This window comes from Gopherus flavomarginatus, chromosome 4 (genome assembly GCF_025201925.1).
Source record: "Gopherus flavomarginatus isolate rGopFla2 chromosome 4, rGopFla2.mat.asm, whole genome shotgun sequence".
In the NCBI taxonomy this organism is placed as follows: Eukaryota; Metazoa; Chordata; order Testudines; family Testudinidae; genus Gopherus; species Gopherus flavomarginatus.
The window spans coordinates 122,514,128-122,527,843 of NC_066620.1; the positions used below are offsets into that span (position 1 = coordinate 122,514,128).

General features: G+C 41.4%; 1 protein-coding gene across 1 annotated transcript in view; it reads right to left on the bottom strand.

The window, feature by feature from the left end:
• The window catches only part of CLVS2 (clavesin 2), a 67,820-nt gene that overhangs the window by 12,205 nt on the left and 41,899 nt on the right, over positions 1-13,716 (bottom strand). The window contains exons 3-4 of the mRNA XM_050949837.1: positions 5,844-5,954; positions 2,047-2,267 (exon numbers count right to left, since the gene is read on the bottom strand). Coding sequence (XP_050805794.1) covers positions 2,047-2,267; positions 5,844-5,954 — 332 coding nt within the window. The remainder of the gene's footprint in view (positions 1-2,046; positions 2,268-5,843; positions 5,955-13,716) is intronic.

The window sequence follows — 13,716 nt, forward strand, 5'->3', positions numbered from 1 at the left end:
CTCTTGTTACTACAGATGTCAGAAAACAGTATGTGCTGCTGCATACCATGCTGAATGCAGTGTAATATCAAGGCAAACCAAATCAGTCATGTGTGCTATTGGCTACCATACCAGTGGAATACCTAGGCAAAACAAGTCAGTCAAGGAAAGAGCATCAGCCTTAATTCAGAAAATGACAGAGGTAAGTAAAATTCAATATTAACCTCAACGTCATATTAACACTTCATATTTAACACACCAAAGCACTGGGGCTTTCTGTCCAGCATCCTAACTGCTTCTCTCTTCTGCAGAAGTTGCAGGTAGGGCTTTCTGTATTCAATGGTTGGGAAAAAGAATTCCAGTGTACACCGCAGATGCACTATGCAGAAATCTGAAGGCATGCATTTCAGATGCAAAACATTCAGTTAAGTTACATGCACACAGAAACGAAAACGTTTTTGTTGTTGAATACCCTCTCCTGTTCTCAAGTGTGTCTACAACACTTAACCAGGTGGAAAGAATACAGAAAATAGATGAGTATTCTGCATTAGAAAAACGGAATGAGGAAGTCAGTCAATTCATTGTTGTGCTTCTCTAGTCTAGATTAGAGATTTGCCTCCAGTGTCTGCCCTTGGCCCTCTGACTTTCTCCTCTTATGCTCACCTCCTTAGGTGAGATATTTTCTGTCATGGCGTCAGTTATCATCATTACAACGATGAGTCCTGCAGAGCTACGCTTCCACCTTTGCTTTCACCCTCTGTGTCTCATAACTCCTCAAAAATCATGTGCAAGTTAAACATGTTTAAAACTGATTTTCTCATCTTTCACCCTCCCAAGCCCTCTACAGTTCTATTTTTTTCCATCCCTTTTGATAACTCCGTCATAGTCTCCATCATTCAGGTTCATGGTCATTCTTCTCTACTCCCATAAAACTTGCAAAGTGAGTGAAGATTATCACGTCTCCCAATATATAAATAATAACTAACATGTTATCCTTTTCTCTATTTCTACTGCTCTCATCCCTCCCATTTCCAAAGCACACAATGTTCTATAGTCAAAATTATCTTCCTTGCCCACAACTCTGAAAACACTTCCCCTTGCTAGAATTCCTCTTCTGGCTTCCTCTCTCTTTCTACACCAAACTCAATCTCTTTGAACTAGATCTTCAAGTCTGAATTTGAACCAGTGTTGCTGAGAGCAGATTTTGCCTCCTCATCCTCACTTTCAAGGCTCTACATTGTTCTTCCTCGCCTATATTTCTGCTCTCGTTTCTTGCTATTCCTACGCACCTATGCCCTGAACTCTGACAACTCTGCCTTTCTATCATTCCATTTGCAGTCTTGCACCTTTTTTTCATACTATCTCCCAAGCCTGAAACAGCATTATTCTGCTAATGTACCAAGCCATCTTGGTCTCCTTCAGTTATTTCCTAAAAAACTTACTTGTTTCAAGTATCAGAGGGGTAGCCGTGTTAGTACGGACCTGTAAAAGCAGCAAAGAGTCCTGTGGCACCTTATAACTAACAGACGTATTGGAGCATGAGCTTTCGTGGGTGAATCTGACGAAGTGGGTATTCACCCACGAAAGCTCATGCTCCAATACGTCTGTTAGTCTATAAGGTGCCACAGGACTTTTTGCTGCTTTTACTTGTTTCAGTCAGCCTTCCACCAATAACTAGCCAATCCTGTCCTCGTGCTAAATAACTATAAGATAACAAATTACACTATATATACAAAGAAATCCCAGCATACCAAGAGATTTGCCAGTTCCTGTTCTCTCTCTTTCTCCCCATTACTTGGTCCATATGTAGTCTAACCTATTATAAGCAACTTGGTGAGGGACCTTTGTTTCTTGTCCTTAAAGTGCCATGTACTCCTATTGTAGAAATTACACTGATTATGATTGTTGTTATGAAAATCAGTGTAGCAGACTTCCTTAAAATGGTTTCCCAGGTTATAAATTGTTTGGGGAAATTATCTGTGGCATCAAGAACAACTATTATAAGGAATTAGGGAAGCGTTAACACATCAATAGTACCAGGATGCCTCAGAAGCCGATTTAACGTACCTCTTCATGGATTTGGGAGAGAGATCCTTTTCTAGTTCTTTTGCAGGAGTGCTGTAGGAGTCCACACTGTATTCGCTGTCATCATCATACTCGTGGTCTAGCAGAGTTCTTGCCCATGTGCCCATGTCATAGGGTGGCAGCATCCCTCCAAACTCAGAAGGTAGGATCTCAGGATGAATTAGCTGATGCAGACTGTTGAGATTATTACCATGCAGAAATATCTGTACATATCAGGATAAAACCAAAAAAGTAACACAAATCAACACAGCACAAAGTAATAACATGATTATAACTGGTAATAAATATTTATATTGGGGCCCCATTGGGTAGGTGATGTACCAACAGAGGCAGACAGAATCCCTGCCTTGAGCTATCATTTTGTGTCTATGAGCCTATAAATACACAAGTGAATCACTTTAAGCATATGAACAGTTCCACCTAAAGCGTTTGCAAGATCAAGTGCATAAGAAGACAAGCATACAAAAAATGAGAAGACACAATCCAATACATATTTTTTCTTTACGTTTTTTAATTCCATAAGAAATGAATATTGAGTTTTACCAACTAGCCTTTAAACATTCTCTCAGTTCTATCAGAAACAAAAGTGGTTTAGGACAGTGGTTCTCAACCCTTCTTTACCTGGGTACCCCCCTAAAACGAAATAGGCAAACCTGCAGGTCCCCAACCAAAGGCGATGCATGGGGGTCACAATTAACCAAGTGCTGATGTAGCAGGACACAGCAGTGGTGGGTCTCCTTGGAGAGCTGCTGCCTCCTTGTGGAATCAATGGCTGTGAGGCAACCTCTTCTGATGACAGGGGAAGAGCTCTCTTCTGCACTGACTCTGCAATTTTTGGTTGTGGACCCCCAACTGGCTGGGTGGCTTGCTGAGGTGAGTCAGGGGGTGGAGGTGGTGCTCCCTTCCCAAGCCCTGTCGCCTGGGGCTGAAGCCCGAGCCCAAGTGCCCCCACTGAAGCCCAGTTTATTTTGGCCAACCTCTGAAGCCTGCTAGGGGCCATAGACCGCGGGCTGAGAACCATTGCCATAGACCGCTTAACCAGGAAGATGTAGATGAAAGTTTTAAAAAACAAACAAACAAAAAGCCCCACACATCCAAAGCACAGGACTTGGTAGTGATTGGGGACTTCGACTATCCAGACATTTGTTGGGAAAATAATGCTGCAGGGCACAAAATTATTCACAAGTTCTCGGAACATACTGGAAACAACTTTTATTGCAGAAGGTGGAAAAAGTGACTAAGGGAGAGGGCTGTTCTACATTTGATTCTGACAAATAGGCAGGTTGAGAAACTGGTTGAGAATTTGAGGGTGGAAGGCAGCTTGGGTGAAAGTGATCATGAAATGAGGTGTTCATGTTCCTAAGGAATTGTAGGAGGGAAAACAGAGGAGTAAAAGGGAATGAACTTCAAGAAGGCAGTCTTTAGCAAACTCGGAGAATTAGTAGGTAAAGTCCCATGGGAAGCAAGTCTAAGGAAAAAAATTTTTCAAGAGAGTTTTCTGTTTTATAAAGATACAATATTAAAGACACAAGAACAAACTACCCTAAAGCACAGGAAAGATAGGAAATATGGGAAGAGACCACACTGCTTTAACCAGGAGATCTTAGATGACCTGCAACTCAAAAAGTCATACAAAAACTAGAAACTAGATCAAATTATGAAAAGTGAATATAAAAAAAAAGCCAACACAAACATGTAGGGAGAAAATTAGAAAGCTCAAGGCACAAAATGAGATTAAACGACCTAGAGACAAAAAGAGTAACAGGAAAACATTTTACAAATACATTAGAAGTAAGAGGAAGACCAAGGACAGGGCAGGCCCATTACTTAGTGAGGAGGGAAAGACAATAACGGAAATTCACCAATGGCTGAAGTGCTGAATGCCTTTTTTGTTTCAGTTTTCACCAACAATATTAACAGTTATCTGATGATTAATAGTGAACATCAGTATAAATGGGATAGGATCTGAGGCTAAACGTATATTAAGAATTACTTAGACAAATTAGGTGTCTTGAAGTCAGCAGAGCCTGAGTAAATACATCGTAGAATGGTTAAGGCACTGGCTGAAGAGATCTCAGAGCTATTAGCGATTATCTTTGAGAACTTGTGGAGGATGGAAGTGATCCCCAGAAGACTGAAAAAAGGGAATAAAAGAACAACATAGGGAATTATAGACCAGTCAACTTAACTTCAGCACCAGGCAAGATAATGGACCAAATAATCAAAACAATCAATTTGTAAGCACCTAAAAGATAATAAGGTGCTAAGTAACGGTCTATATGGATTTGTCAAAAACAAATCATGTCAAACCAACCTAGTTTTCTTCTCTGACAGAGTAATAAGACTTGTGGATGGGGGCGGGCAGAGCAGTAGACATGATATCTCAACTTTAGTAAGGCTTCGGATATTGTCTCATATGAACTTCTCAAATAAACTAGGGAAATATAGCCTAGATGAAGCTACTATAAGGGGAGTGCAAAATAGTGAGGTGGCAAAGGTTGGAAAAGTGTACTCAGAGAGCAGTTATCAATGGTTCACAGTCAAACTGGAAAGGCATGTTGAGTGGGGTCTCACAGAGAGCTCCCTGCCAGTCCTGGATCCGGTTCTATTCAATATCTTCATAAGTGACTTGGATAATGGCAGACAGAGTACACTTAAAAAGTCTGTGGATGATACCAAGCTGGGAAGGTTGTAACGGCTTTGGAGGATAGGATTAGAATTCAAAGTGATCTTGACAAACTGGAGAAAAGGTCTGAATTAAACAGGATGAAATTCAAGGACAAGTGCAAAGTACTACACTCAGGAAGGAATAATCAGTTACACAAATATAAGATGGGAAAGACTGCCTAGGAAGGAGTACTGCAGAAAAGTATCAGTTGGGTTATAGTGGGTAACAAAATAAAGAGAAGTCAAGAAAGGAGTTTGCTTCTGATGAGCCCAACTGGTTGGGTTTTTTTTTTTGTTTTTTTTTGTTATTTTTTTTGAAAGTCCAGAAGAGGAAGGTTGGGAAAGATTTTTCAGGATATGGTCGTAATTGTTTAATGATACCCCAAGAGAGCCTACTTCCACACAGGAAAAAAGAACCCCACTGATTGCACACCCCTATTTGTCCCCCAACCCTCTTCTGGCCTTCAAACACTGCCCTCAACTCCCTCGCAGCTCAACATCAGAAGCAAGCTCCTCACAGACCAGGACAGCTATGTGGGTGAAACCAGACAATCTAACTCTGATTTAATTACAAATGATGTACATGATGCAAATTAAAACTACATCTCAGAAGTTACTGTGGTATGCATATACACAAATCCCTTTCCATAGGCATTTATACTGAACATTTTATACAGTATGTGCATTTGGGGCTATACAGTATGTGCATTTGGGGAGTAACTCCAATGATGTCAATGCAGTTGCACCAGGGAAGAATATGGCACTATATAGTTAAGAAAAAAAACCCTGAAGTAGTTTTTTAAATTATGTACATATTTCTTATGAAAGAGCACTATTTAAAACACGTACCTGCCTATCACTCAATCTAGTGGGACTCACATACTTAAAATAAAACATGTTTTAAAAGCTTTGCTGAATTGGAGTATTACGGGAGAAAGCCATGTATACTTTAGAGGCAGGAGAGATGCCCTTCATAACAGAAATCTTTAAAAGTTATATAGAAATACATTACATAAATACCAATTGGGGATTTTGAGCATGTCTATTTACAATATACTGTGATACATTTGCAGATTATAATTGTTTAACAATATAAAAAACAAGCAGAATACCCTCTTCCGCGTCTTCTCCTTTAAAAAGGGCCGTATAACTGTGTAGAGGGCATGGATATACCATGGTTGATTGACAAAATGAATTCCTCCAAACCGAGCTGGAAAACTGTCCTATAGAACATAAAACAAACATACATCATGAGTAAAGTAGATTCTTAGGAGAAGACATATGGGGTGTGCATCAACTCAATTTTTTTATGCTGAAATGCATTCATTTGCTTACTTAACCTTAAAGAACTCTTTTCCAGAATGGTGTCCACTCAGTGATGGTCCAACATTCCATTCCAGAGTAGCAATACTTTTAGGCACACAATTTCCTGACAGAATGATTACAACGGGCTTCACAGCACTGGGATGACCTCTTGATGTCCCCTCCAGCCCTGCATTCCTATGATTCTATGAACAGCATTCTAATAAAAAGGGTATTTTTGTCCCCTAGGTATACTTTACGTATTTATGATCTGCCTAGAATCCACCACTGCAACATGCTTTCCCTGTCTGTCTCCATTCAATTTCATTTATCTTTAATCTTAATAGTAGTGCACCAAATTCCCATCTCTGCCAGTATTGCTGAAATACATTAGAAATGTTCCTATTTCCTTGTTCCAATCTTAAAATCAAATGTAAACCTAAGTTTCAAGTCACAATGTATACAATATTGTTTAAATTTGACAAGATTAAAATGCATTAAAAATGATCACACAATATTTATGAGCCTTGTTCTCATCACACATTCAGTGGCTATGAGCTGAAGTTTATGGAGCAAATTTCTGTACTGAACCAATCATTTCTTTCTAAATTGGTTTTGGCTGTTTTGCCTGACACATCTTCTAAAGAAACACAAGAGGGTGAAGAATTCATTTGTATGGCTATTTGCATGTAGTATTTGGTTCTCAGGGCCAAAAACTGCAATACTATTGTATGATCAAATATGCATTTTATTTTTGAAAGTTGATATAGCAGGCAACAGAAACCCTTCCTTTCACTGCCTGGAAGAAAACTTGAAGAGGCTAGTGATTTCACTATCTGTGTTCAGGAATATTGCCACCAAATTCATCATATCCATATGTGAGCATATGCCCAGCTACTGTGATAGTCACTTCCCTCTGATGTCTAGACTAGAGCCCTTGCATTAGGCATAGATGCAAGAGGTTTAAATAGGCAATAATTTCAAGTGCCTCCTGGTTTCAGCTATATGTATATATATAACATTGCAGGATGAGTACCAGTTTATTTACACTTTAAGTTAATCCAGTTTGCCATTCCAGCATAGAACCAAAGGGCAGCACGCTGGGTCCCACTGTCCAAGTGAGCGTACCTTAGAGCTACTGAACAGGTCTGCAGAGAAAGCAGGTATGTGTAATGTGGGGGATGGAGGTACAAAGGGTGGAGTGGAACAAGGAAGAGGTAGGAAATACTACCTATGGTCTCTATACTGTTTCCATTATCTTCCAGAACATTTCAGAGGATCAAGCATTTTTCCTTATGCAGGAGATATGGAAGAACATAAGAATGGCAGTACTAGGTCAGACCAAAGGTCCATCTAGCCCAGACCTATTTTCCGACAGTGGCCAATGCCAGGTGCCCCAGAGGGAATGAACAGAACAGGTAATCATCAAGTGATCCTTCCCCAGTCGCTCATTCCCAGCTTCTGGCAAACAGAGGTGAGGGACACCATCTCTGCTTATCCTGGCAAATAGCCATTGATGGGCCTAACCTCCATGAATTTATCTAGTTCTTTTTTGAACCCTGTTATGGTCTTGGCCTTCATAACCTCCTCTGGCAAGGAGTTCCACAGGTTGACTGTGTGTTGTTTGGAGAAATACTTCCCTTTATTTGTTTTAAACCTGCTGCCTACTAATTTCATTTAGTGACCCCTAGTTATTGTGTTATGAGGAGTAAACAACACTTCCTTATCTACTTTCTTTACACCAGTCATGATTTTATAGACCTCAATCATATCTCCCCTTAGCTGTCTCTTTTCCAAGCTGAAAAGTTCCAGTTTTATTAAGACATTGAACTAAGCTAGTCACATAGGATTTCAGTGTATGAATTCCTGTTTCCGCCCCCCCACCACCCGGCAATTTACGGTTACATTCACCAAAACAAACTCAGAAACACTTATACTAGTGAATAAGGATGATGCACACACACTCCCACACATACACACACCATGACGTATATGAAATATTTCTGGCTTATTGCTTAGAAAATGCCCCAGATAGTGGGCAGAGGAGTTCCTAAATGAAAAGGTATCTATGCACATGCTCTGGTTCAGTATGAAAGATATTTGTAATCCAGCATTAGCTCAAAATGGATCACGTCCTGATCCTGTGGGTAACTGTCAAGTCACCATATTCCCTGCAGATAAAAGGAGTATCTGGAGAAGGTGCAACTTAGGGCAGTGCAGTTACCACCTCCTCTTCCTTTTGAAAGTGGGGAGTAACACCGGATACGTGGGGAGTAACACTGACATAATCGATGTCATTGGATAAGAGATGGTAGCTGCTGTCTCACTGTGCAAGTGAACGTACCCTAGAGCCACTGAACAATTCTTCAAAGTGTTTCAACAATTTTTAAGGGAATTTTTTATTTTAAGTGAGACTTGTGATTTTGGGTACTTCAAATTTTGGGTGCCCAGCTTGAGATGCCTGATTTTCAGAAAGCAGCTGGTCAGTACTTTCTAAAAATCAGGCACTTGTAATGTCTCCCCAATTGGGCATCCACAACTTGAGGTACCCATAAAGACTAGGTATTTTTCCACTCAGCCTTGCAATGCCCCAATGACTTAGAAGTCCAAGCTTCATTTTCCAAAGTGACTTAGACTCCGATTTTTAAGTCCCAAGTGCCTAGACCAAAGTTGCATAGCAGGTTAGCAGCAAGGCTGGGACTAGAACTCATGGATTCAGGCCCTATACTCAATCCAGTAGAACATACTGCCTTGTAAGAGCAGAAAGAGGTAGAATAAGTAGCAGCAGATGCTGGAGGACCACTAAGAACAGGTGTATTAGGGAGTGTAGCTCTGGAGCTAGAAGTATATCTGACATTCTGGCACTAACCACATATAACTAACTTTTACACCTGGGATGCATCAGGCAGATGGCCATCCTACAAATCAGCAGGTGAGAAATTCTTCCAAATCAACGATTCCTGTGTTTTTATCTAGATTAAGTCACTGGCACGGTGGCAGTTGCAAGTGCCCCTAGAGATACATTGCATGGCAGCAGAGCAGCCTGTAACCCAGGAATCACATTTTTCATGGACTCTATGAAAAAGTATCAGAGGGTTAGCCGTGTTAATCTGGATCTGTAAAAGCAGCAAAGAATCCTGTGGCACCTTATAGACTAACAGATGTTTTGGAGCATGAGCTTTCGTGGGTGAATACCCACTTCGTCGGATGCATGTAGTGGAAATTTCCAGGGGCAGGTATATATATGCAAGCAAGCTAGAGATAACGAGGTTAGTTCAATCAGGGAGGATGAGGCCCTGTTCTAGCAGTTGAGGTGTGAAAACCGAGGGAGGTGAAACTGGTTTTGTAGTTGGCAAGCCATTCACAGTCTTTGTTTAATCCTGAGCTGATGGTGTCAAATTTGCCGATGAACTGAAGCTCAGCAGTTTCTCTTTGAAGTCTGGTCCTGAAGGTTTTTTGCTGCAGGATGGCCACCTTAAGATCTGCTATAGTGTGGCCAGGGAGGTTAAAGTGTTCTCCTACAGGTTTTTGTATATTGCTATTCCTAATATCTGATTTGTGTCCATTTATCCTTTTCCGTAGAGACTGTCCAGTTTGGCTGACGTACATAGCAGAGGGGCATTGCTGGCATATGATGGCGTATATTACATTGGTGGACGTGCAGGTAAATGAACCGGTGATGGTGTGGCTGATCTGGTTCGGTCCTGTGATGGTGTCGCTGGTGTAGATATGTGGGAAGAGTTGGCATCGAGGTTTGTTGCATGGATTGGTTCCTGAGCTAGAGTTACTATGGTGCGGTGTGCAGTTACTGGTGAGAATATGCTTCAGGTTGGCAGGTTCTCTGTGTGCGAGGACTGGCCTGCCACCCAAGGTCTGTGAAAGTGTGGGATCATTGTCCAGGATGGGTTGTAGATCCCTGATGATGCGTTGGAGGGGTTTTAGCTGGGGACTGTATGTGATGGCCAGTGGAGTCCTGTTGGTTTCTTTCTTGGGTTTGTCTTGCAGTAGGAGGCTTCTGGGTACACTCCTGGCTCTGTTGATCTGTTTCCTTATTTCCTCGTGCGGGTATTGTAGTTTTGAGAATGCTTGGTGGAGATTTTGTAGGTGCTGGTCTCTGTCTGAGGGGTGAGAGCAGATGCGGTTGTACCTCAGTGCTTGGCTGTAGACAATGGATCATGTGGTGTGCCTGGGATGGAAGCTGGAGGCATGAAGATAGGCATAGCGGTCCATAGGTTTTCGATATAGGGTGGTGTTAATGTGACCATCACTTATTTGCACCATGGTGTCTAGGAAGTGGACCTCCCATGTAGATTGGTCCAGGCTGAGGTTGATGGTGGGGTGGAAGCTGTTGAAATCGTGGTGGAATTTTTCCAGAGTCTCCTTCCCATGGGTCCAGATGATGTAGATGTCATCAATGCAGTGTAGGTAGTGAAGGGGCGTGAGTGGACAAGAGCTGAGGAAGCGTTGTTCCAGGTCGGCCATAAAAATATTGGCATATTGTGGGGCCATGCGGGTGCCCATAGCGGTGCCACTGATCTGGAGATATATATTGTCATCAAATTTGAAATAGTTGTGTGTGAGGATAAAGGCACAGAGCTCTGCAACCAGTTGCGCTGTGGCATCATCAGGATACTGTTCCTGACAGCTTGTATTCCATCTGTGTGGGGGATGTTTGTGTAGAGAGCCTCTACATCCATGGTGGCTAGGATGGTGTTTTCTGGAAGGTCACCAATGCATTGTAGTTTCCTCAGGAAATCAGTGGTGTTTCTCCTCCCTTGGTTTTCACACCTCAACTGCTAGAACAGGACCTCATCCTCCCTGACTGAACTAACCTCATTATCTCTAGCTTGCTTGCATATATATACCTGCCCCTGGAAATTTCCACTACATGCATCTGACGAAGTGGGTATTCACCCACGAAAGCTCATGCTCCAAAACGCCTGTTAGTCTATAAGGTGCCACAGGATTCTTTGCTGCTTTTCTTTGAAAAAGAAATCCCATGTCAAAAACTGACAAAAGACACCTATCTAGGAAGGAGCCATGAAGTAAGCTATACACTTGACTGGAGAAGTGATTAGCCAGCTGATAGAGCATAACTGAATGGTTAAGAAGAGCGTACTTAATCTCTTCCTTTATTCGCAACACAGGCAACTAATTACATTTGTTTGTGTGGGTTTTTTCATATTAACCACTGAGAAACATCACTGACTGTGTGGAATAGTGCAAGATAAGTACACAGCTAATAAATAACCAATTCTAAATACAGTCATTCCATGTATGATGAGCAGTACAGCTAATTAGTATTGTTCACAGCCCTAATGAGCCAAGGCTTACAAATGCTGGTTAATAGTGTGCAGTCAGATAAAAGATAGAGCCCTATCTGTTTACATGTAAGGTTGCCCGATAGTGACTGTTAAACTGCCCTCTTCTCCAAGGTCACCAATGGGAGTGGTCCTAAACAAACTGCCTTATTACAGCATTTTCAGTTCCAAGCCCAAGGAACCCTAACTTACAGCACAGTGGTTCCCCCTGCCTCTTCCATCCGCCACCACTTCTCCTAATTTGTATGGTCTGACTTGACATGCTTCTTTTCCAGCAACCTGCTGCTTTCAACTTCTAGTCCATGGCACATGCCAAAGAAGCTAGGTTTCTGCTCTCGAGTTGCATTGGCACAGTGTTCTAGTCCAGTACTCTCTTCTGTTCCGATTTTGCTGTTGTTATCTCTATATGCATAGGATCAAAGGGAAGAAACAAACTGCTACCCATAATTCATACTGCTTGGGTCCACGGACAAATAACTGGGATCGTTACACAGCTGTGTGGACGTAAGCATCCTCTTTGGATGTGCTCAACTGACTTTATGCCTCCGTGTTCAGATATTCCTGATATTTGTTTATTTAATTCTTATTCAGAGTAAAATGTCTCAACACTATCAAGATGCGCACACAAGTTGGTTACCCCATGCTCCCACAACTGTTACTGTAATTCTCTTTCTACCCTTTTATCCCTTCCCCCAGTTACTTGTTACCACTTTGCATCTTATCTTTGGGTGTGTCTACACTATAGCAGCTGCAGTTGTGCCACTGTAATGCCATAATATAGATGCTTTCTACATTGATGGGAGAGGTTTTGCTATCAATGTAGGTAATCCATCTCTCCAAGAAGAGGTAGTTAAGCTGATGAAAGTATTCTTCTGTTGACCTAGCTGCATCTATACTGGGGTTACGTCAACCTAACTATGGCACTCAGTGAACTTTTCACACCCCCAAGCAATGTAGCTAGGTTGATTTAACTTTTAAGTGGAGACCAGGCCTTAAATTTGATGGTAAGTTCTTGGAAGCAGGGACTGTCACCTACTGTGTGTTTGTACAAGGCCTATGACCAGGGCCCCCTTATTTTGACTGGGCTTTCAGGCACTAGTGTAATCCAGGTAATAATAATGAGTTATATTCAACAGCACAGTAAGGTACCCACCTCTCATTGAAAATCGTTGGAGTTAAGGAAATCAGAACTCTAGGAATTTTTGAAAATCCCTCCTTTTGTATCAGCACCTTTATCTATAGGAAGACTTTGCTTTTTTCATATCAGAAAATGGGTCTTTCCAAAGCCTGCATTCTGAATTCCTTGGGTGCCAACCATCTTGGGGAAGTACAGTGCAGTACTTGATGGATTAAGCCCCAATTCAGCTTTGAAGACAATGGATCTATTCATGTGTTTTCCAGCTAAGCATGTGTTAAAGTCTATGATGAATCAGAGCTCTAGCCTCTGAAGGAGACAAGATGGACCAGCCCTGTGGAACTTAGAGCCAAAACTGGGGCTACTGAATTAAAATATAACAAGCCCAAAGTTACCATATTACATTATTAAAAGCTCAACTGTCAGTGCTTCGTTTGATAGTTCTTCCTGCGGACAATAAATTCAGATCTCCTGCAGCTATTCAGAAGAGTCAAGCCTCAATGCAGTTATAAGCAGTGTCTAACAGCACACTACAATATACTTCTTATGCAGTATCTGTATATATGCTGTATCTTTGTACTGGAAACCTGATAAAGACACTAGAATGTTTCTCCCTGATATAAGGCACAGAGTTCCCAAACTTCATTTTTAGGATGTTAAACAGGAAAAACCAAAGAAAAACAGGGGAACAATTGAAAAATTCGGACTAGTCTAAAATGTTAACGCCATGCCATGGAACTTTTTTTCACCATAGCAGAAAATTAGAACTAATCTGGGAACTGAGAGCCACCATTGCCCACATTAGAGATGGATAAATCTTAGACCTGCTCCCAAACACAAACCTTCATTGAAGATATCCAAAAAAATTGCAGTGAAATGTGTGCTGTGTATTGTAGGATATTTGTAATGTCCCTGACTATCTGCACTAAGCTGCTGATCCTGTATACACTTACACATCTAAAGCTATCTAGGGGTGAAGCAAAAACCACAATTACTGTAGAAGGAGAAGCCTTCATCAGGAAGATTTAGACAGTAGTGAGATTTTATTTGGTACCCTGAGCACCTTTCCAATCCAGACAGGTGGGCCAAAACTGCAGAATTAAAAAACTGATATTAAATAGGAAATCTTCTATCTAGACCTCAGGAAATCCAAATACCCTACAACTAGCTGCCTCAAGGATTTCAAACTCTAAGAGTATGGTATGTACCTTTACTTGAAGAAGTGGT